The sequence below is a fragment of the Acanthopagrus latus genome, chromosome 1 (genome assembly GCF_904848185.1).
Source record: "Acanthopagrus latus isolate v.2019 chromosome 1, fAcaLat1.1, whole genome shotgun sequence".
Lineage (NCBI taxonomy): Eukaryota > Metazoa > Chordata > Actinopteri > Spariformes > Sparidae > Acanthopagrus > Acanthopagrus latus.
The window spans coordinates 4,358,787-4,382,742 of record NC_051039.1 but is presented as its reverse complement, the minus strand read 5'-3'; the positions used below and the strand labels follow the sequence as shown (position 1 = coordinate 4,382,742).

General features: G+C 37.3%; 3 protein-coding genes and 1 long non-coding RNA gene across 4 annotated transcripts; 3 read left to right on the top strand and 1 right to left on the bottom strand.

Annotated features, from left to right (window-relative positions):
• Window positions 1-316: 316 nt before the first annotated feature.
• On the top strand, window positions 317-2,634 carry LOC119022977 (kallikrein-15-like). Its single transcript, XM_037104522.1, has 6 exons — window positions 317-407; window positions 924-1,098; window positions 1,310-1,504; window positions 1,647-1,711; window positions 2,134-2,282; window positions 2,408-2,634. Exons 1-6 carry the CDS (start codon window positions 368-370, stop codon window positions 2,555-2,557), a joined length of 774 nt encoding a protein of 257 aa, XP_036960417.1. The 5' UTR covers window positions 317-367; the 3' UTR covers window positions 2,558-2,634.
• Window positions 2,635-5,208: 2,574 nt separating this feature from the next.
• Window positions 5,209-7,068, bottom strand: LOC119022984. Its single transcript, XR_005076135.1, has 3 exons — window positions 6,967-7,068; window positions 6,265-6,301; window positions 5,209-5,877 (listed from the first exon to the last, which is right to left on the bottom strand). It is a non-coding gene; the product is annotated as an uncharacterized LOC119022984 (long non-coding RNA).
• A 2,136-nt stretch (window positions 7,069-9,204) lies between these two features.
• Window positions 9,205-11,309, top strand: LOC119025499 (anionic trypsin-1-like). Its single transcript, XM_037109144.1, has 5 exons — window positions 9,205-9,244; window positions 10,309-10,483; window positions 10,682-10,879; window positions 11,090-11,151; window positions 11,299-11,309. Exons 1-5 carry the CDS (start codon window positions 9,205-9,207, stop codon window positions 11,307-11,309), a joined length of 486 nt encoding a protein of 161 aa, XP_036965039.1.
• Window positions 11,310-19,805: 8,496 nt separating this feature from the next.
• Window positions 19,806-22,791, top strand: LOC119025432 (kallikrein-8-like). Its single transcript, XM_037109026.1, has 6 exons — window positions 19,806-19,845; window positions 20,986-21,148; window positions 21,366-21,542; window positions 21,908-21,963; window positions 22,357-22,493; window positions 22,606-22,791. The coding sequence occupies exons 1-6, from the start codon at window positions 19,806-19,808 to the stop codon at window positions 22,789-22,791; spliced, it is 759 nt and encodes a 252-aa protein (XP_036964921.1).
• The last annotated feature ends 1,165 nt before the right edge of the window (window positions 22,792-23,956 follow it).

Sequence of the window (23,956 nt, the reverse complement as noted above, 5' to 3'; positions counted from 1 at the left end):
AGTTGTTGCATGACTGCAGGCTGCTCTACATGCCAGAACACCGTCCTCGTGCTGTTGGACCACCAGCCTTCTTTACTTTTCTCACAGTCCTCAGTTATTCACAAGATTATAACTCACCTAAATTTAAACAATGTCTATATGTTTTAGTCTTCGTAATTTTTCTGTTCATCGCTTAATGTGAGACAAGTGCAATGAGCGCGTCATCGGAAATTTGCATCAGTCCAGAACTTTGTAGCCAATGAGGATGTATTGATAAACCTTCATGAGGTGATTGGTGGCTGGAAGGCCAACAGGTCAGTGTGAACATGTTCAAAAAGACACCAGTGTTGCACCAGGAGGACAGTCAGAGTCAGAGTCAGAGTCAGAGATGGGTGGCTTGACAAGTCTTCTCCTGTTGCTGTGCGTCGGTGAGTAGACCACTATGCTTCACACATCTGTTACTTACTTTAACTACTGTATGTTCTGTAATTACCTGTAAAGTCTCACACTGCATCAGTGTGGATGAAGAAGTTCCCAGCACCTCTTGTTTCAGAAGTGAGGAAGTGGAAACTAAGAGAGGAAGTTATGCAGGTTCAGACACTTAGTGAAGATATTGTAGGGTTGATTTTCTGAATGGATCTTCACAGGTAATAACAGTATCCAGAGGAGGATCCACATAGAGATGGAGAACAATTTACACTCACATTCACACTTTGGGTCAAGTATGTTTGGGAGAATGTGGCTTCTCACCGTTCTCTTCCAGCTACACTCCATCCAGAGATGGTGTGATTTCAATCTAATACTGGGCTTTAATGGAAACACTCAAACAACTTTTGAACATTTCACCATGTGTATATTAACTTTGTAAAGATGGAACAAGTTGTTCTCTACTAAGTCTTCTGCTCTAACTCACAGTAACCTGGTGGAGGACTTTTCTCTTTCAGGCGTCACACTGAGCTCAGTGTTGAATCTGCAGAAGAGGATCATTGGAGGTGGTAACTGTCCAGATAATCAGCGCAAGTACCATGTGAAACTTATTAATGAGGTGGATCTATTAGAATGTGGTGGCTCTCTGCTCAAGAACAACTGGATTCTGACCGCAGCTCACTGCTGGATGTGGTGAGAGAGCTTCATTTCAAATCTGGAATCATATTTCTCATAAACTCAGTTTGAAAAACGCTGAAGCAGCAATCACTGATGTTTTGATATAGAAGTAAAACATTGCCAAAATAAAGATATCATTGCTTCTGTTCATGATTTTGCTGATTTGAAATGTAATGAATCTTCAGCAATCCAGTGATGTTCTTCTGTGACCTTCACTTATTTTCAGGGGTATGAAAGCAGTTGTAGGTGTGCATCCAGGTACTAATAAAAAAACTGTGGTGATCACAGCGCCGCCTGTGATGCATGGGGATGACCAAAACAGGATCCATGACATCATGCTGCTGAAGCTACCACCCCTAGACAACCTTCCTAAGATTACACCTGTAGATCTTCCTGCTGATTGTACAAAGAAACCCAAGCCGTAAGTTGAGATCTTTCTCTTTCATTACATCTGAAAGCTCAACTCAACAATTTTTTTGGTTTTCATGTTGTAGACTTCTTTAAATAGAAAATGGTTATCAATGTAAAAATCTCTCTTTTTTTAAAAAAAAATTGTATTTCAGAGAAGATACAGTTCAGGTTGCAGGTTTTGGAGTCACCAAAACCAAAGGCACTACTAAGGAAAGAGGTGAGATGAATCCTCCTTATTTCACAACAATTATCTATGCTTATCACAGCTACTGTCATTATTTATCCATGTATGGTTGGTAACAATGCTGAACCATTATATTAAATCCATTTTTAGTTTGTCTTGAACTTTTGTTTCTGTTCAGTTACAGTATCTGCCAGTACATTTTGCTTTCACACTCAACTTGACTCATCTAAAAATGTTGTCAAACCCAGAGACACATTTTAACATTTAAAGTTGCTTTTCTGATGTGATTTCTCCAAGATGTCTGGATAGATTCTACATACATCTAATGAAGTATGATTAATCTGATTTCATAATAATAGTATTGATAGCAATAGTAATAGAATTGATAATAGCAGCTGATTTATAGTAGCAGTGAGGATAAGTAGATTATTCAATAACAAAAAAACTTTGTTTAGATCTAGAAGGTGGGGAAGCCAAGAAACTCCAATGTGCAGACATCAAGCTTACCGACTGTACCAAGCTCAAGAATATCATGAGCACTGATGAGCTGACATCATATAACCACTTCCTCTGTGGTGAAACTTCCAAAGTGGATTTATCTCAGGTGAGTAGTCACGGCTTCTAACCTTATATCTGTTCTATGGTCATCACTTTGACCCTTTTCTAATGTCAATAAACTTTTCAAAAAATTATGCAAAAGTCTGTAACAAACAAGCATCTCTCTTACAGGGGGACTCTGGAGGAGGAGTGATGGTCGGGAACACGATTTATGGTGTTTTCTCTTTCATGGGTGATGCTGAAGAAGCACATACTGAAGATGTTGGATTTATGGATGTTTGTGAATACAAGAAATGGATCGAAGCTACCGTTGCTAAATAAAAAACAAAAAAAATCCTTTGGGCCTTTGCTTTGTCCCATTTAAAGGGCATTTCACTTTTAATACTAATCAATGAGCTACTCCAAATTTGCAGTTGATATATTCACAATGGATTGGTTTGCATTAAATGTTCATCATTTGCAGTGCCCTATATCAATACAATAAAAGTGATTCTACAAAGTTACACAAGGCTGTGATTCTCATGACTGTTCAGATTCTTGATGTTCTGCTGCTATGATGAGAAAAAAGATATCTACAATGCCACATTTTCAATACGTAAATTCAACGGATGATGCCTGTTATTATGCTCTTACAGCCTGTGATGACTGTTAATATACATTCATAGTATGGAAAAACACAATGATGAACAATTATTTCTCCTTATATTAGGGTTATGTCACTTGAAGTAAAGTAGACTGATGATCATAATTTAAGAAATTCGTATTCATCAAATTGTTCACTGTCACAGATAAAGGTACAAGAACATATTTCTGCACAATTTCCACTAATCAACATCTAGTGAGGCTAGTATGAACTCTTTCTCAGTGCACTACTTTTTAATGTGATTCAAGCTCATCAGTAATCATTGAGATGTGATCATCAGATTTAGAGAGGAGTTCTCTGGTACGACTAAAAATAGAGAGAATAAAGAAAAAAGGAATCTGAAAAATCTGAAAATCGGCCTCATGTGTGATACGTATAAAGTCAGCTGATCGATACAGGCTAAATCAGAGGTAGATTTATACTGGTATGTTATGGTATGAATATGAACAGGATAAAAAAATGAAATCACAAAGATAATGACATTTTGATGTATGCACATATGCACATATGTATGTTATATATGTTATGACTGTTCAGCAACAACACAAATGAGAGTAACTGCAATGATACTTCTTGGTCTGCTGGTTAGAAGCAGAGATTTTTATAAAAAGACAACATTTTATTGGTGTGGTAATAGTTCAATCACAAGAACAAGAAGAAGAATAGTGACTGACCAGAAGCTTCACAGGCGTAAACGACTGCAACAATCGAACATTTGCATTTCCCAAAACGACACACATCACCACACCAACATGTCCACTGCAGTGTGAACAGCAACACAAGTCGCGGACCTTCATTCTATGCTGGCACTTTTATTCACACAGTGTCGTTTCAAACCAGCTATACAGCCCTCCAGCAGAGAGTATGCATCAATACAGGTTTACACACAAGACTATTTACTTGCATACCTGACAGAATTAGAGGTTCGATTGTATTATATTGGAATGAACATGCTGATAAGAAAGTTGTCCATGTGTCCATCTAATGTGACTTGGTTGCCTGAGTTGCAGTTTTAGGGACTGTGGAGGAATGGCAACTTAGCAACTGAAATAATGGGCAACAACAAAACATCAAATGTGGCAAAAGAAGGGTGGGAGTGAGTTTTTGTTTATTCAGTTAATACAATTTCTTTTCACACATGTAGCTACTGTTACGTTATAATCCAAAATAGGCCACTTTATCGATCCGAGGAAGAGATAGGGTCACGTTAACAGGTGCTTTGTCCAAGTAATGTGAATAGAATAATTAAGATAAAAATCCCTAATGAAAATATACTCAAAATATGCACTGGATGTTGTGTCTGTGGGAGAAAGCAATGTCGTCCCAGAGCACACAAGGACCTTTTTTTTTTTTACTGACTTTTCTGTATGATTGTATAATTGGAGTTCATTTAAAAGAAAAAGTAGTTGGTGTATAGCTTTGTGGGATATTGACCTTGCTTATTTTTGCTTTTTTTATCGGTAAACTGAAAAGTTACACCCACTCAAAAGTTCAGAAGAAAAATGACAATGGTAAATCAGATAGAAAACAGGTTATGCCTTCAAACCAAAGTAGGATCAAAATGTTTTCTTTATTAAACTTCTGTTTTTCTCAGACTACATCTGCTACAGTAAGCATCTCTGATGGCTTCAATGGAAGTGCATCCCAGTTCTATTAAACATACTAAGAATAACAGTAATGTCTGCCGTCATGTTCAGAGTGCACTTTTGTTTTTGTTTTTTTTGTTTTTTTCACAATTTGTGTTCAGGAACTACATTTATTAAGTGGAAATACAGCTGGCACATGTAACAGGAGGCCCGTTAGCCTTGTCATCAATTTCAATTTGATGGCCTTAGTCACACTGACCACTAGGGTGTAGTACAGGTTTTATGTTGTCGCGGTGATCAGAAGCACAGCCACAGGTGTTCTTGATGAGCAGGTATGCAGTATGAGCCTGTAGGTGGTGTAGAGCACAACATTTTTAATCCAGCTTTGTAGCTTTTGAAACACAGCATCCACTTAGACTTCATAAGTGGTAAAGTACTGTTGCAATACATGGCAACACTTCTAAAAAAAAAAAAATGTTTTTGGCATTGTTTATTTCAAATAGATCTGACTGAAGAACATTCCTCAAGCCAATTATGTTATGTGACAAATTCATTTTAGTTACAACAACTTAAAACACAATACGCTTTCATTCAAAAACCGAAACTTTTATATATTCTATATTCAATACACATGAAGTGAAATATTTCAGCCTTTTTTGTTTCAGTTTTGATGATTACAGCTTATGGCTAATGAAGATCGAAAATCCAGTAACCCAGAATATTACAATATTACATGAGCTCCTTTTGCATGAATTACTGCATCGAGGTGGCGTGGCATGGAGGCGATCAGCCTGTGACACTGATGAGGTGTTATGGAAACCCAGGCTAATTTGATAGCTGCCTTCAGCTAACCTGTATTGTTGGGTCTGATGTCTGTCATCTCCATCTTGACAATACTTAATGGATTCTCTGTGAGGTTCAGGTCAGGCCAGTTTGCTGGCCAGTCAAGCACAGTGATACCATGGTCAGCAAACCAGCCACTTGTGACTACTATGTGAAATGAAGCTAAAATATATGAAACTTGAATGTGTTCAGGTGTATTGAGATGCAGCTGTACAGGGTGGCACTGATGACTCTGTGGTGATCAACTCTTCTGTGAGTGTCTCCTGGTGGCAAAGTCTGTGTGTAGATTATCCACACACTTATCCTCACGTACGCTATCCTTGATCAAAGATTTGTAAATAAATTACATCTTTACACACTGCATTGTCAGCTGAGATACCTACAGTTACCTTCTCTGTTAGTTCACCTCCATCATGTGTAACCCCCAGCAACAGCAGAGAAAAGGGCTCAGACACACCTCACAGGTCTGTACAGGTGACTGAATCAGTGAGGGGGCGTGTCGTGGTTTGTTCCTGAATATTAATAACTCAGCACTCCACAGCTTTTCCAGTCTTTTGTTGCCCATGTCCCTATTTTTTTAGTAAAAACAATGAAGTTGATGGGGTAAAAATGAATAAAATATATAGTTTCTGTGATGTTTTCAACTGAGCGTGTCAAAAAGAATAAAAAAATTAACACATTCTGTTTGTTTTCTACAGCATCCTGGTTAGTGAACACAAAGATCTTTGTGTGCAATTGCTCTGATATAGTGAGATTTAAATTCACATTTGGATACATTCACTGCACAGACAAATGTAGCCGTGGAGTGCAGATGCGTCGTTCATTAAAATGTGATGTGTCTATCTCACCATGAGGCAAATTCAAGAGATTACAGCTCAAAGTGTGTGAGCTCCTTTGTTTTGATAAGCCAACAAAATATTTGACTACGCTAGAAGCCGAACTGATCCAAACTTTACCTTCAGTGGAGAGTTAAACATGACGATACTCCCAGCACTAAAGACAGAAAATACATTAGAGCAGATGATTACACATTTAAAAATGGATGAACAAAAATAGAGTCCAAAGTCCAAATGACATTCAGTTTGCCTAAATTGGACTTCTGTCTTATTACAGAGCTCCATCACAAGCACACACACACACACACACACACACACACACACACACACACACACACACACACACACACATTGGCACTTATTATATTATGTTAGGAACTACAGGACATGAATCAGGCTTTGTCACTCCCCTCATCAGTTCATAGAGAGCTCGGTCTCTCACATTACTTGTTACTGTAAAAGAAATAAGAAGTTGCTGTCACACGTCACTAAATAATGCATTACTGACATTTTATTTTACATTTAAGGACCACAGAGAGCAGCTTTTGTAAATCTTAAGATCGACAAAGGCCGACAAAATCAGGAAAGGGACTCCCACACCTTGTCCACTTCACTTGCAATTAAGTTAAATTACCACATTTTCAGGACTTAGAGCTTCATCAAGTCATCTAAGATTAAGATAAACTGATAAAAGGCACCAAAAGTACCAAAACGTTGTGGTTGTTAACCTTGAGTGGACAGTGTGCAGGAGTCTTTTTCCTGATATTTAAGGACCAAAATGATCAGGAGTCGCTGCTAAAACAACTGTTTCATCACTCTCACATCATTTGTGCTGATAATAATGTTACAGGCTCGTATGCATCTGAGTTTATACAGCAGGTTAATGTCACACGATGAGGTACAAAATGAAGAGTTACACTGAAGCTGGTACAACTCACAACTGATATTCTAATGTTCCACGGAACCTCTTATCATTGCAGTCACGCCTTTGTGAGCAGACAAAGGAATGCCTCAGTGACACCAGACACACACACACACACACACACACACACACACACACACACACACACATGCACACACACGTGACTTGCAGGTTTGTACAATAGCTAACGAGCGTTTACTTTTGCTTAACACTGAGTGGCAAAGCACATAAATCATACATCAACCAAATCTCACACTCAGAACCACATTTTCTTAATCATATAGAAATTCTATATTTCTGTATGCTAAAACAACTTTTACAAATTCAGAAATGCTCATCATTTGTGATTAAGAGAAGTTGTTCTTTAGTTTTGGTGAAGGGAGCGCCTGTATGTAAAGACAGTTAAAGCATTTACACTGGACAAATGCTGAGCTGTTAGATGACCACCAATTATAATATGTCAGTGAACACAATGATCCTTGTATCATTACTCTGAGATAGTGAGACCTAAAGTCACATTTGGATACATTCACTCCACAGATACGAGCAGCTGTAAAGTGCTAAAGTGTCTTTTATGAAAATACAGAGTACTATCACGTCATTAGGGAAATTCAGCAGATAAAAGTCAGGGTGTCTGACACTCTTTGTTATGATAAACCCATGAATTATTTTACGACTGTAAGAAACTTAGATATGAGGTGCAGTGACAGTTACACTGTTAAAATGACAAAAAAACACTTTAGATACTACATTAAAGACAGAAAACACAACAGAGCCACGTTCCCATTTAACAAAGTTCAGCTGAGGTTAAATTAGCCTAAATTTAACTTGTGAATGTTACAGCTCTCCGTCCGTGGGCAAAGAGAAATGTAATAATGTTAATATGTAGATAATATTGGCTATAACCTCATCCATGTTACAGCCCCTTAGTAAATATAGATAACAATTTTGTGCTTATGATTGTGGATCAAATAATCAAATAAAGGGAAATCCACAATGTATTGTATTTTGCTTTCAAACATTTCCTCCCTCTAGAACTCTGACAGTGTTTCATTATTGTTTATTAAAGCTTCATTATATTCCATCTCCTTTGTAGTCGAGGTGATATATGATGCAGAAAAGGTGATGCCGTTTACAACATCATACACTGCTCAGGTGAATATTTAATGGTGAATTCAGTTGTGTTGTGAGGAGGACATCACAGGATCTTAGAACCTAGGTCAACATCAGCACAACATCTGAAAAATGTCTGTTTGCCTTCAAGTTGTGAAGAATTGTAGTATTACTGAAACACATTTGCTTTTTCACCTGTTTATCTGTCTGTATGTCTTTGGACATATTTTGTCACTGTAATGGTGACACAACCCTGCAAAGGGAGATCAGTTGTTAAGACAGAAAAAGAATGAATAAGATGTGAAGGCCAGTCTTATCTCTTCATGAAGCTAACAGTCATCCATCCCTAAAGATTAAAACTTTCTGTAAGCTGGTGCCCTTTTAATTTTTTCCCGATCTGCCCCTCAGACAACCTGATTCAGCCACTGGTAAAGACAATGTGTGATCTTTCTTTTTCTCTAAGAGGTAAGAAAATATCTCTAAATCATGCAAGTGTGTTCAGTGTTTCAGCACCATGAATGAACTGTTGAGATGCAGCATTTCTGGCAGCTTCCATGTTCATGTGGTGCAGGAAGTTAAAAGAAGTGGTGTGGTTTGGGAGGATGACTCTGACAGTGTTCTGGTAAAGTTTCTGAGACAAAGCTGAAAACGTTTTGCAAAAGATTTAGTACAGGTTTACACTGAGACTTCATTAATTGCTTTACATGGATTATTTTCAACATGTCAACTTAGGCCAACTTTTACTTTCTCCATAAACTTAAACATTATGTTTCGTTCCTGCTGATCAAAAAGTCTTTTTCAGTAATATTTTTTTGTCACTTTATTCGAGACAAGTAAGCGATAGGAAGACTTGATAAGTGATCACAAATTTGCATCAGCAGAGAACTCTGTAGCCAATGAGGTGGATTTGATAAACCTTCATGAGGTGATTGGTGGCTGGAAGGCCAACAGGTCAGTGTGAACATGTTTAAAAAGGCACCAGTGTTGCACCAGGAGGACAGTCAGAGTCAGAGTCAGAGTCAGAGATGGGTGGCTTGACAAGTCTTCTCCTGTTGCTGTGCGTTGGTGAGTAGACCACTATGCTTCACACATCTGTTACTTACTTTAACTACTGTATGTTCTGTAATTACCTGTGAAGTCTCACGCTGCATCAGTGTGGAGGAAGAAGTTCCCAACACATCTTGTTTCATAGGGGAGGAAGTGGAAACTAAGAGAGGAAGTTATGCAGGTTCAGACACTTAGTGAGGATATTGTAGGGTTGTTTTTTCTGAGTGGATCTTAACAGGTAATAACAGTGGAAGATGCACGCTTTGGATCAAGTATGTCTGGGAGAATGTTCTTCTCACGCTCCATCCAAAGATGGTGTCACTTAATCTAACTTTACTCTCCATTCCTCGACCCACCAGAAGAATCATCTTCCTTGTTGAGGTGTAAAGTTCATGACCGTCAGCCACACATGGTCACATGTCCCTCTTGGACACAGTGAATACTGGATGTCTGGCATATCTGCAGAAGATTGTCAGGGACAGATCAGAACATATTATTTCCCAGGTGCATTACAACAGAGAACATACAGTGTGATGTCAATGATAACTTGGAAGACACATGTTGTATTTCTATATCTGTCCTCTACATCTTTGTATAGTGAATATGTACTTTTTTTTAATGCCTCACTGGAATTAATGTAGTTTCATTTTGTGAAGTTGAAATTACTCTACAAAAATGCAAATTCCTACTGTAGTGTTTCTATGTTATTTATGTGAGATGTCGTCTAAGGTGACACAATCCATGCAGTTAAGATGATCAACTTTTTTCTAATTGAATCGTTGTTTTTACTAAAGGAAAGAAAGAATGAATAAATGAATTAATGTAGAAAGATCTGCTGCTTTGAAAACAGTAGTGATATACAGTATATTTTAATGCTACTGTGGGTTAGTGTTTTTCATTTTGTGTTTTTCATGAGTGATATAGTGTTACTGTTAGTATACAAATGTTGTCGAACTGTAATACTGGACTTAAATGGAAACACTCAAACGACTTTTAAGAATTTCAATACAAGAAAAAGTTGTTCTCTACTAAGTCTTCTGCTCTAACTCACAGTAACCTGGTGGAGGACTTTTTTCTTTCAGGTGTCACACTGAGCTCAGTGTTGGATCTGCAGAAGAGGATCATTGGAGGTCACGACTGTCCAGAAGGTGAACGTGGGTACCATGTGAAACTTCTTAGAGAAAATGGTGACCTACTGTGTGGCGGCTCTCTGCTCAAGAACGACTGGATTCTGACTGCAGCTCACTGCTGGGAGTGGTGAGAGAGCCACAGTTTAACTTAAAATCTGTAAACATATTTCTCATGAATTCAATCTGGAAACCATGAAGCTGAAAATTAGCACTAAAGCATTCCCAAAATAAAGACATCATTGCTTCTGTCCATTGTTCCTGATTTTAAAATGTATCTCCAGTAATTCTGTGATGCTGCTCCCCTTTGACCTCCACTTACTTTTAGGGGTATGAAAGTGGTTGTAGGCGTGCCTCCAGACTCTCAACTGGACCCTGTGATGGTCATAGAACCGCCTGTGATGTATGCGGATGACAAAAAAAGAATCCATGACATCATGCTGCTGAAGCTACCACCCTTACACAACCTTCCTAAGATTACGCCTGTAGATCTTCCTGTGGATTGTAAGAAGCAAAAACCCAAGCCGTAAGTTGTGATCATTCTCTTTTAATACATCTGGAAGCTCAACTTATTGTGAAATTAAAAAAATGCAATATTCCTGTAGAACAAATATTTTAGTTGAAGCTTTGTCTGTTTTTGTTTTAATTCATGTTTGAGACTTCTTTAAAAAGAAAATGGTTATTAATGTAAAAAAAAAAAACCCTCTCCTTTTATCTTTTTTAAATTGTATTTCAGACGTGATACAGTTAAGATTGCAGGTTCTGTACTCACGAGCAAAGGCGGTGATGATAAAAGAGGTGAGATGAATCTTCCATATATTATAACAATTATAATTTATGTTTATCACAGCTAGTGTCATTATTTGTGCATGCATGATTGATGACATTGCTGACTCATTATATTAAATATATTTTTATTTTGTCTTTGTCTGTTTTCAATTACAGTATACACATAAGACATGAATCTGCCAGTGCACTTTCCTTTCACACTCAACTTTAGTTGAACCCAGTGGCGCATTTTAACATTTAAAGATGCTTTCTGATTTGATTTCTCTAAGATGTCTGGATAGATTTTATATAAATCAAAATAAATTAATCTGATTTCATTTGTAATGTGCAGATAACAGTAGTAGATAGTAGCAGTGAAGATAAGTAGTAGTAGTAGTAGTATTCATTAATTAAAAAACTCTTTTTTTTAATCTAGAGTGTACTGAATCCAAACAGCTCCTCTGTGCAGACATCAAGCTTTCTGACTGTACAAATCTCAAGACAACACATGAACTATATTCGTATAACCACTGGTTCTGCGGTGAAACTTCCACAGTGGATATATGTCCTGTGAGTATTCATGGATTCCAACTTTATATCTTTTCTACAGTCACATTATCACATTACAGTAATAGTTGAACCCTTTGTCAAAAGTATTTTCAATAAATGATGCAAAAATCTGTAACAAACAAGCAACATATACGTGTCTCTTACAGGGGGACACTGGAGGAGGAGTGGTGTTCGGGAACACGATTTATGGTGTCATGTCTTTTATGGGTAATATTGAAAAAGCACATGCTTCAGGTGTTGGATTTATAGATGTCTGTGAATACAATGATTGGATAAAAAAGAACATTAAAACAGGATTTTTTGGTTAGTTTTACAAGGACAGGTTTGTCATGACTGCTCACAGATTCTTGCTGTCATGCTGCCATGATGAAAAAGAAAAGATATCTACAATACTATATTTTCAGCACTTAAATTCAATGGATGATGCCTGTTATTATGCTCTTACAGCCTGTGATGACTGTTGATATAAATTCATAGAATGGAAAAACACAATGATGAGCAATTATTTCTCCTTATATTAGGGTTATGTCACTTGAAGTAAAATAGACTTATGATCATGATTTAAGAAATTGTTATGTATCAAATGGGTCACTGTCACAGAAAAAAAGATACATGAACATATTTCTGCACAGTTTCCACTAATCAACATCTAGTGGGGCGATAGGCTACTAAGACCTTTTAAGATACACCGGTGACATAATAATTCAAAATGGGCCACTTTATTGATCCAAGGGAGCGATAGGCTCACTTTAACAGGTGCTTTGTCCAAGTAAGGTGAATAAAATAACTATCCCTAATCCCTAATAACCCTAAAATCCATAATAAAAATATACCAAAAATATGTGCTTCATTCGTGGATGTTCTGATGTCTGTTGGAGAAAGCAAGGTTGTCCCAGAGTACACAAGGACCTTTGTGTTCACTGACTTTTCTGGTATTGTGTAATTGGTGTTCATCTGAAATAAAAAAGTATTTGGTGTATAACTTTGTGGGATATTGACCATTTGTTTTTTTTTATCGGTAAACTGAAAAGGTACACCCAATCAAAAGTTCAGAAGAAAAAAAGAGCCAATGATAAATAGCACAGAATACACTAGTACTGTTTATCCCTTCATGATTGGATCTGTCTAAATCAGATGCAAAAGTTTTCACGTGGAAAAAAAACAAAAAAAAAAACAAACTGTGCCCTCAATAATATGATGCGTAAAAAACATGTGTCACCTTTTTGCAACACATAAACTGGTGTTTCTGAAGGAGGAACATGTGGTGAATACTTCAGACCATGTGTACACACACACACACACACACACACACACACACACACACACACACACACACACAGATGTAACCACTGAGTTAAACATGGTTTGCTTAGGTGGTTTGGACGACCCATTGTTAGAATAAATGTTGTCTTTATTAAACTTCTGTTTTTCTCAGACTGGTACAGTATACATCTCGAATGGTCTCTATCTACTAAACTTACTAACAATAAACAGCAATCACTTCATGTTCAGAGTCCACTGTTTTTACAGTTTGTGTTCAGGAACTACATTTATTAAAAGGATATACAGCTGGCACATAAAACAGGAGGACACCTTAGCCTTGTCGCTGAGAATTTGATCTTGACCTTAGTAACATGGACCACTAGGGTGTAGTACAGGTTTTATGCTGACATGGTGATGAGCAGCACAGGTGTTCTGGTGTTGAGGTGTTCCTAATGAACAGGTATGCAGTATGAGCCTGTAGGTGGTGTAGAGCACAACGTTTTTAACCCAGCTTTGTTTGAAACACAGCATCAACCTAGACTTCATAAGTGGTAAAGTACTGTTGCAATACATGGCAACACCTCAAAAAAAAATGTTTCTGGCATTGTTTATATCAAATAGATCTGACTGAAGAACATTCCTCAAGTCACTTATGTTATGTGACTAATTCAGTTTAGTTACAGCAACATCAGACACTATTCTTTATGTTGACCATTTTATAGTATTTCTATCCCTCTTTACAGGTGCACCTAAAAAATGAGAACGTAAAAGTTCATTTTTTCCCCTAAATTCATTAAAAAAGTGCAACATTCATATATTCTATATTCTTACACATAAAGTGAAATATTTCAGCCTTTTTGGTTTAAATTCTGATAACTATGGCTTACAGCTAATGAAGATCAAAACCCAGGTATCTCAAAATATTATGATATTATATGAGACCAATAAAAAAAGGGATTTATAATACAGAAACGTCAACATTCTGAAAAGTATGTTAATTTATACACTCAGTCCTTGATCAAGGCTCCTTTTACATGAATTACTGCATCACTGCAGCATAGCATGGAGGCTGTTGCACTGCTGACGTGTTATGGAAGCCCAGGTTGCTTTGATAGCAGCCATTGGCACATCTGTATCGTTGGGTCTGATGAAACGTCTTCAAGAAACTGAAACACGTCCAGTTGCCTACGATACATCACTTACAACTACCATGACCTGGATGACTGAGAACCTCCATCATCATTATATTAGGATCGTCTTCTTATCAGCAGTAACTACCACAGAAGCAGTTTTGAATATTTTGCCAGGTATCTGTGGACAGAAACCCAAAACAGAAGGCAAAAATGCGCTGCCTGATAAGTTTTACCCTCCTTACAGTACGTGAACACTGTAGGCACCCAGAGGTTGATCAGTTCAGTTTCTTGCTAAGACCAAAAAAAGACAAAAAAGATGCAAACGCCAGTCTTATCGAATGACAAAGCACTAGGATAAACACTAAGACTCATCCATCCTCATAAGTTAGTGTTTATCCTGGAGCTTCATGAATCTGTTTCAATCTACAACATCGTCGTTAAGTTCTACAAAACTTTCTGCACACACTGGTGCTCCGTCACATGCAGCTGGTGCCCTTATTTATTTTTATCCCCGCCTCTGCCGCTCAGGCAGCCTGAGTCCTCCACGTTCATACCCAAACATGATACCTATTACACGTTAATAATTAAACTGTTGATCTGTAACAAAGACCACTCCGTTGTTTAGCATAAAAGTAGTTTTATTTGTATTGATAGAAGGTTTGTTACAGGTAAGAAGAGGATGAGGCTTGTATTTGCTGGATGATAGGAGTCGAGGATCGGGATGAAATGATGAAAAAAAGGGGTCAAATGGGATGAACCAGGGTTGAACAAACTCATGGGGTGGCTGGAGCATCTAGGATCGCAGGGGTGGGGGCACATCTCAGTGAGTATATTGTGGCTTCATTATCCCCCTGTACTTCCTGTGATAGAGAAGAAGAATTACTGAGAAAGAAGTATTAAGTAACTGCTGAGCTGCTGTGCAACCCCCTGCATCAGGAGAGAAACGGGTTAACCACACCTCTCAAGTCTGCACAGGTGAATGAATCAGTGAGAGGGAGTGTTGTGGTCTTGTTCCTGAACATTAATAACACCTGTGAGCATTCCACAGCTTTTCATTTCTTTTGTTGCCCCTGTCCCTACATGTAGAAAACAACAATGAAGCTGATGAGGTAAAAACTTACAAATGAATAAAATATTTTGTCTTTGTTATGTTTTCACTTGAGTATGTCAAAAAGCATTAGCAAGTTAACACATTCTGTTCCACATGTTCCTGTTTTTTTGCAAAACTTTAAAATCCAAAAATGTTCACCATGGTATGTCATTGCACTTGTCATTTCAATAAAAAAAAACAAACAATTATTTAGTTTGAAAATGTTGAATTAATAAGACTAGATTATTGCGGATACATATTGCAATAAAGCTAGTTTATGATGGCCTCACATGGGGCACCATTGTTGGAATGGTGGCAGAGCAGGAGTGGTTATAAGAAATGTGTAATAATCGATAGTCATTTTCTAAATTTAATACAGATAAATGAATAATAATCAAATCATTAAAACAGGGCAGCGCCTTGGAATCAGTGAACAATAACCAGACCAGACCCAGTCTTAAAAGAAGGATTCACTTTAAAACATGTAAGTTAGTAATTAAATCAGAAATTAATGGATCACAGAGCTTTAAAACATATGAGTCTAGTTTATCCTTCCCAGTTGCTTCCCTGATCTCTACACCTTGAAGTGCCTCATTAACAACAGAGGAAATGAAGTTCTGCAATGTAAACACAGAGGAATGAGTTTGACGAGGGCTCATGAGGCAGCAGCTGACTGTTAAAAGCAGAACCTGAGTACACCATGTCAAATTTATTTCCAGCAGCAGCAAACTATTTGTTCAAAGCATCACAAATATCTGATGGTTTATTTGGTCAGTTATTTAATGTGATACTAAAAGTTAGGGATATATATGACAGAAATTCTGTTTCCCAAGATTTGGTTAATGAAAAAAAAAAGTAGAAAACGAGTAAAGACCATTTTAGAGTGCAATAAAGGTTGTTATTGATTAAAATGTACAATCAGGTCAAAGTCAAAGTGTGTCAATTAACAAACTATTATTGTCACACCTTCTCTGTTTAGATAAGCTAACAGCGAGAGGAAAAAGTTCACAAAGTGACTTATCAGAAATGCTTCAGTCAAATCGTGAGCAGACAACGTCAAAGTTGAACATAAAAATATGATTATATTTTCAAAAAGGAAGAAAAACTTACCATTTATTTTCACCTTCGCTCATGAACTGTTGTTGAAGTCTGAGCTGTGAGTCCAGGCTCCACCCTCAAACCCCCTGCACGCACACACACACACACACACACACACACACACACACACACACACGTTTGGAAGGTTGGAAAAAACTAAATGACACATTTCTAAAGGTGTTTAAACAAAAAGCAGAGTGAATTCTAACCTTTTGCGATCGTTGGAAGTCTGTGTTTATTCACCCTGGACAGCCCCACAGACACTGTGTGAGTGAACCTGAGTGTGTTTGTGTATCACTTCTATGCTCTACTCTCCCTTTTTTTTCCTCCCCTTTTCTCATCCCTCTCTCCTCTCCTCTCAAATCTCATCATGTCTTCTCCTTTATCTTCATATTTCTCATGTCATCTCCAAAATTTTCCTCCTCATATTGTTTCATGTATTGTTTGAGACATGCAGAGAGTTAACATATCCAGTATTTCACAAAACAATGTTAACGAAAATTAGGTTGAGGAGAGTCAAACGGAAACAAATTTGAGCAATATAAAATTTGTGTAATTGTACTGAGATAGACAGATTTAAACTGACATTTGGATACATTCACTACACCGACAAGAGAGGCCGTATTCTGCCAAGTTCGTTTATTAAAATATGATGTACAATCAGATCAATAAAAACTCAACGTGTGTGAATTTTTATTGTCTCACCTGAGCACCTCTGTTTGGATAACCCAACGGTGAGAGGAAACATTTTACTAAGTAACTGGAATAAACTTATCAGAAGTCTGCAGTTAGACAGTTAAATATGAAAATACCCTGAGAACTGATGACAAAAAAACAGACATGTCAAATGTCACGTTCCACTGTCCTTCTATGGACAGCCTCCACCTCCACACCTCTCTGTCGCCACACACACACACACACACAGACACACACACACACACACACACACACACACACACACACAGAGTCAATTCACCTTCAGTCTAAATTGACTTCCTCAGTAACAGTAAACAGGAAAGCAAATAGTTTTTAACTACAGATTACAATTGCTTATCAAAGGTTCATTATATTCCACCTCCTGATTGGACAACTTACTTTAGAATGTTCTCTTTAATAAACAATAAAAATCCTCTTCACTCATATACATATTGCAATATTATTTATTGGGGTTTGAAAAAATACCTTAAAACCTGAACAAAAGGGCAACAAGAAGCTGTCACATATCTGTCATCCCCCTCACAGTGTTCGCTGTAGACACACAGAAGTTAAGGTTACACACAGGGACGAGCACAAGATTATAGAGGAGCAGGGACTCAAAGTCAGAAAAGGGCAGTAAGTACATTTTTTCCAGGCCATAATAACACAATAAGTAGATTAATTAATGTAACATTTATAAACAAATTACTTATAGAAAGCTATTTTCTTAGCTGTGTATCCTGTGTAGCTGTGAGTGATATGCAACTGCCATTTCATTTGTGTCAACAAATTATTGTCAACATGAGTTTATTCACATCATCATAATACTGAGGTTTGGAAGACATGCAATTCAGCTGCAATTCTTAAAAAGCAATGAAACACTGTTTTATTATTAGTCTATTTATTGGAGGGTAAATACAAACTCTCTCTCCTCTGTGAGAGAGAGAGCAGAGCTACAGCAGACAGAGAAGCAGCTTTATAGGCTCAATACACATACAACAGGGTATTACAAGCATACGTTAGATAATGGTGGCATTTTTATACCGCCCTTTTTTTGACGTCTCTTTGCACAACAGGAATTTATTTATTTGTTAAAAAAACACACACAAAGGACACTTTTTTAATACATGGCATAAAGGGCAGGGGCTCAAGCACCCTTTGGGCCCTATGTGTGTACGTGCCTGTTGAACAGGTTACGAGTGTGGTATTTTTTTTTTTTTTTTGAGCATTTCTATTCCTCCTCACAGGTACATCTAAAAAAATTAGACAATCATGGAAAAGTTTTTTTTTATCATTAAATTCATTCATTAAAAGAGTAAAACTTTTATATATTCTACATTCATTACACATGAAGTGATGTATTTCAAGCCTCTTTTGATTCAATTTTGATGATTACAGCTTACAGCTAATGAAGGTAAAAATTCCAGTAACTCAAAATATTACATTACATACGCTCCTTTTGCATGAATTACTGCATTGAGGTGGAGTGGCATGGAGGCGATCAGCCTGTGACACTGATGAGGTGTTATGGAAACCCAGGCTAATTTGATAGCTGCCTTCAGCTTGTCTGTAGTGTTAGGTCTGATGTCTGTCATCTCCACTTTACGTGAAATTAATCTAGAATATTCTTAAGCTGTCTGGGAAGAGAACTCAGGAGTGCACCGGAGTCCAGATGGATAATGATGTAAATCAACCCATCATGCCGATCAGCTGTTGTCAGTGCAAAATCTTTGCAAGTGTCCAATATTTACATCACATCTTGTCATTGAAGCAGCCAGCTAATGTTTATGGGGTGTTCTTTGTGCCATGGATGATGGAGGTGAACTAACAGAGAAGGTAACTGTGAGTATCTCAGCTGACAATGCAGTGAGTCTAGTGGAGATGTGATTTTTTTTTACAAATCTTTGATCAAGGATAGCATACGTGAGGATAAGTGTGTGGATAATCTACACACAGACTTTGCCACCAGGAGACACTCACAGAAGAGTTGATCACTACAGAGTCATCAGTGCCACCCTGTACAGCTGCATCTCAATACATCTGAACACATTCAGAGAGGGAAACTTTGATATATTCTAGATTCATTTCACATAAAATGGCTGTTATGCTGACCATGGTATTACTGTGTTTGACTGGCCAGCCAACTCGTTTGACCAGACCCTCATAGAGAATCTCTGGAGGATTGTCAATATAACAGCAGATCCTTTTTCTCTAAAAGGTAAGAACATATTTCTAAATCATACAAGTGTGTCACCCTAGAGATGAGTGGACAAGAACCCTGTGTGAACAGGCCATGAAGTATGAATGTTCAGTTTTTCAGCACCATGAATGAACTGTTGAGCTGCAGTATTTCTGGCAGAGTCCATGTTCATGTGGTACAGGAAGTTAAAATAAACGGTTTCATTTGGGAGGATGACCCTAACAGAGTCTTGTTAACTTTATGAGACAAAGCTGAAAACGTTTTACAAAGGATTTAGTACAGGTTTACACTGACACTTCACTCAGTTGCTTTGCATGGATTATTCTTAATCAGAAAATCAATTTAGGCAAACTTTTACTTTCCCCGTAAACTTTGCTTGTGCTGATAAAATGCAGCTTAGGTTTTTTTCTGTAATAGTTTTTTGTCACTTTATACAAGACAAGTAAGCGATAGGAAGACTTGATAAGAGTTCAGAAATTTGCATCAGCAGAGAACTCTGTAGCCAATGAGGTGGATTTGATAAACCTTCATGAGGTGATTGGTGGCTGGAAGGCCAACAGGTCAGTGTGGACATGTTTAAAAAGACACCAGTGTTGCACCAGGAGGACAGTCAGAGTCAGAGTCAGAGTCAGAGATGGGTGGCTTGACAAGTCTTCTCCTGTTGCTGTGCGTCGGTGAGTAGACCACTATGCTTCACACATCTGTTACTTACTTTAGCTACTGTATGTTCTGTAATTACCTGTGAAGTCTCACACTGCATCAGTGTGGAGGAAGAAGTTCTCAGCACCTCTTGTTTCAGAGGGGAGGAAGTGGAAACTAAGAGAGGAAGTTATGCAGGTTCAGACACTTAGTGAGGATATTGTAGGGTTGTTTTTTCTGAATGGATCTTAACAGGTAATAACAGTGGAAGATGCATGCTTTGCATCAAGTATGTTTGGGAGAATGTGGCTTCTCACCGTTCTCTTCCAGCTACACTCCATCCAAAGATGGTGTCACTTAATGTAACTTTACTCTCCATTCCTGGAACCACCAGAAGAATCATCTTCCTTGTTGAGATGTAAAGTTCATGACCACCAGCCACACATGGTCACATGTCCTTCTTGGACACAGTGAATACTGGATGTCAGGCATGTCTGCAGAAGATTGTCAGGGACAGATCAGAACATATTATTTCCTAGGAGCATTACAACAGAGAACATATAGTGTGACGTCAATGATAACTTGTGGCTACATGTAGAAGACACATGTTGAGCACGGTCTTATTTCTCTATCTGTCGCTGTCCTTTACATCTTTGCATAGTAAATATGCAGTTTTGTATTCTATCACTGGAATCACGTTAACTGAATTTTGTGAAATTGAAATTACTCTGCAAAAATGGCATAAGGCCTTCTGCAGTGTTTCTAGTGAATTTTTGACATTTAATGTTAGGTGGCATAATCCATGCAGGAAATATTTCTTTCTAATTGAATCTTTGTTTATACTAAATGAATTAATGAATGTAGAAAGATCGACAAGACAGCAGTGATATATATGGTAATGGTAATCAGTGTTGTGTGATTGTGTGATGAGTGATGAAGTGTTGCTGTTGTCGGTGTTCTGCCACAAAAGTTGTATCTGAGATGTGTGTGTTGTTGCATTAGAGTGTGTTGACACTACGTGTTGTACATGTTTGTGAAGTGTGTGAAGAGTTTTATAAAGGGGAATTCAACATAACGAAATGTGTTCCAGTTGTAAAGAAACTGTAATACTGTGCTTTAATGGAAATTCTCAAACAAACTTTACAGTAACCTGGTGGAGGACTTTTCTGTTTCAGGTGTCACAGTGAGCACAGTGTTGGATCTGCAGAAGAGAGTCGAAGGTGGTAAAGACTGTCAGCGTCAGTACCATGTGAAAATACTTGAGGATGATGAGGTCATATGTGGCGGCTCTCTGCTCGAGAACAACTGGATTCTGACTGCAGCTCACTGCTGGGTGTGGTGAGAGAGTTTAAGTTTTATTTCAAATCTCTTAACATATTTCTCATTAATTGAATATGAAAGTCCTGAAGCAGCAATCAGTAATAATTTGAAGTTGAATTCCTATAACAAAACTGTCATTTTTTTGTGTGTTTAAATTCAGTTATAGCTGATATTAAATAATGACGTATGTATAGTAATCCAGTGATGCTCTTGTATGACTTCTGCTTATTTTTAGGACTATGAAAGTAGTTGTCGGCCAAGGAAACACACCAGTGCCAATCACTGCGCCACCTCTTATGTATGGGGATCCACAGAACATGCTCCATGACATCATGCTTTTGCAGCTACCTGGCAATCCTCAGACTGGACATGTAAATCTTCCTACCTGTGAATCTGACCAGGTCTCCCCAATGTGAGTTCAATCAAGAGAGACAATTAGATGAAGTAGGGAAAATGTTTATCACAGCAGATGATATGTGATAGTGATCAGTCCAGTCAAAAAGTCTTTAAACTACAGGGAGATTTTTTGATTGAGGGTGTCTGCCCTGAGTCCCCGTATGAAGACCAGACACTGGCTTCACTTTCACTTTTTATAAGTCTGAAAGCTCAAATTCTGTGAACTGAAAATTGAGAAATTCGTGTGGAATCTTTTTTTTTTTTTATGTAAAATCATTTGTACTAGCGTTTCTGTTTTTGTTATATGCAATTTCATAGATTTCCTTAAAAGAAAAGCATTATCTCAGTATCTGTCCTTTTTATTGTTTTATTGTATTTCAGAAGTGGAAACGTTGAGGTTGCAGGTCATGGACCCAGTACTCCAGGCTCCGATGAAAGTGGGAAAAATTTAATTCATTTTTTTGATAATGGCTATCTGTGTCTAGTTTTCTTAGGAGACTAGAATTATCGTGTTTTATTTATGCGAATAGCACAGTTCAAGAAGTCTGCAAATTCAATTGACATTTGAAGAAAAATACAGATGATAAATGAAATAATTCAAAGACGCTGTTTGAGTCTCTAATTTTCTTATTTTCTTCAAAGATATTTCTAGCATTCTATTAAAGTATAAAAACATGGCAAATTGATGAGGTTAATTTATTGCCATTTTCTGACAAGGGATTAAAAAAGAATAATAAGTGAATATTCCAGTGTTAAGGTAATACAGTGTTTAGTTTGTTGGTTTGTAGAATGATTTTCTTTGTACGTAACATATGTTCTGTTTTTTACAGTGTCAGATACTCTCAAATGTGCAGAGATGACTCTTGAGGGCTGTCCAGCAGCTCAAATCGATCACCCAAACCCAACTGTAAACATGCTCTGTGCCAGAAATCCTAAAGGCAAAACTCCTGAAGTGAAAATATGTGGTGTAAGTAGGCATGGCTTCTAACCCTATATGTTTTCTACAATCATTGCAAGTCATATATAGAAAATAAACATTTCACTGACTTACTCAATACTACAATGCATCTCTCTCACAGGGGGACTCTGGTGGATCAGTGCTGTACAAGGGCAGGTTTCATGGTGTCATTCATGGCTCTTTTAACAGGACTGAATGTGCTCCATTAGCTGCATTCATGAACATCTGTAGATACAAGAATTGGATCAACGATATAATTAAAAAGAAAAAGGCATCCATTAATCATACCGCAGTTGAAAAATCATGAGTGTCTCTAAATATGAAATTGATGCATTTACAATTAATTGGTTTACATCAAATGTTTAACTAACATGTGTAAAACCACTGAAGACAAACAATAAATGTGATTCTGCCAGAAATGTTTACATATTTTTGTTGTTATTCTGCTGTTATGACTTATCTCTACAGCACAACGATACACAGTCATCACTATTTTACAAAGTTGTGTCACTTTCAACAAAATCAGAGTCAAGGTTCATTTCTCCCACTGAGATGTGTTCTGGGGAAAGAGCAAATAGTCAAGTCAAGGTGTGTTTTAGCTGTTATGCCACATCGAAGAGTATGAAAAATAACCCAAGTTAAAAGTGGCACTAAGTTTGGTCAATTTAAAAAAACAAAAAGAACATTGAAGTCCTCACAGCTGTACTTTCTTTGCATAATGCAATCTCACTTATAAATTTGGAGACTGAGATCTTGGTTTAAAAATTGAAGTATCAAAATATAGTGTAATATTTATTTATTATATGTCTCTTAAAGACCTCGGTATGTATCCTTTCAAGTTACCCTGTGATCAAGTGTGTCAGTGTCATCGGACCAGTGTGTACACTTCCTGATGTGTGCCCTGGCTTTGTACACTATACAATCTTTACAACATTAATACAATTCCAGCTTTAACAAAGTCTAAGGCTGCCTTCTGCAGGGGTTTGCTGACTGAGTGATTCAATATTCATGTTGTATTAAAGTAAAGTGAATTCCTGCTCGCTATTTTCTTGATGTCTGCCGGAATATTATATATATATTATATATATGTATATATATATATATATATATATATATATATATATATATATATATATATATATATATATATATATATATATATATATATATATATATATATATATAAATATATATATGTGTGTGTAATGGAGTTGAAGGACATTAGCAGCCTGTATGAGCTTACCATAAGATAACAAATAGGGGTTTTAGAGCATCACTGCACTTGCTTTGAGTGCACAGATTCAAAAATAGGAGCTGATAGACTAGAAAACACCTGGCAAATGAAGGACATGCAGTGCAGATGTGCAGGGAAAGAAGACTGGGGAGGAGCTCAAGATATGACACCAGTTTCAGAAACCTCCTCCTTGCAAAAATGTATTATGAAAAAAAAAAAAACATTTTATTTATACTGG

Coding starts and splice junctions, on each gene's coding strand:
- LOC119022977 (XM_037104522.1), top strand. CDS start 368: ATGGGTGGCTTGACAAGTCTTCTCCTGTTGCTGTGCGTCG. Junction 408..923: donor TCTCCTGTTGCTGTGCGTCG/GTGAGTAGACCA, acceptor TTTCTCTTTCAG/GCGTCACACTGAGCTCAGTG. Junction 1,712..2,133: donor AGGCACTACTAAGGAAAGAG/GTGAGATGAATC, acceptor AACTTTGTTTAG/ATCTAGAAGGTGGGGAAGCC.
- LOC119025499 (XM_037109144.1), top strand. CDS start 9,205: ATGGGTGGCTTGACAAGTCTTCTCCTGTTGCTGTGCGTTG. Junction 9,245..10,308: donor TCTCCTGTTGCTGTGCGTTG/GTGAGTAGACCA, acceptor TTTTTCTTTCAG/GTGTCACACTGAGCTCAGTG. Junction 10,880..11,089: donor AAGAAGCAAAAACCCAAGCC/GTAAGTTGTGAT, acceptor ATTGTATTTCAG/ACGTGATACAGTTAAGATTG.
- LOC119025432 (XM_037109026.1), top strand. CDS start 19,806: ATGGGTGGCTTGACAAGTCTTCTCCTGTTGCTGTGCGTCG. Junction 19,846..20,985: donor TCTCCTGTTGCTGTGCGTCG/GTGAGTAGACCA, acceptor TTTCTGTTTCAG/GTGTCACAGTGAGCACAGTG. Junction 21,543..21,907: donor TCTGACCAGGTCTCCCCAAT/GTGAGTTCAATC, acceptor ATTGTATTTCAG/AAGTGGAAACGTTGAGGTTG.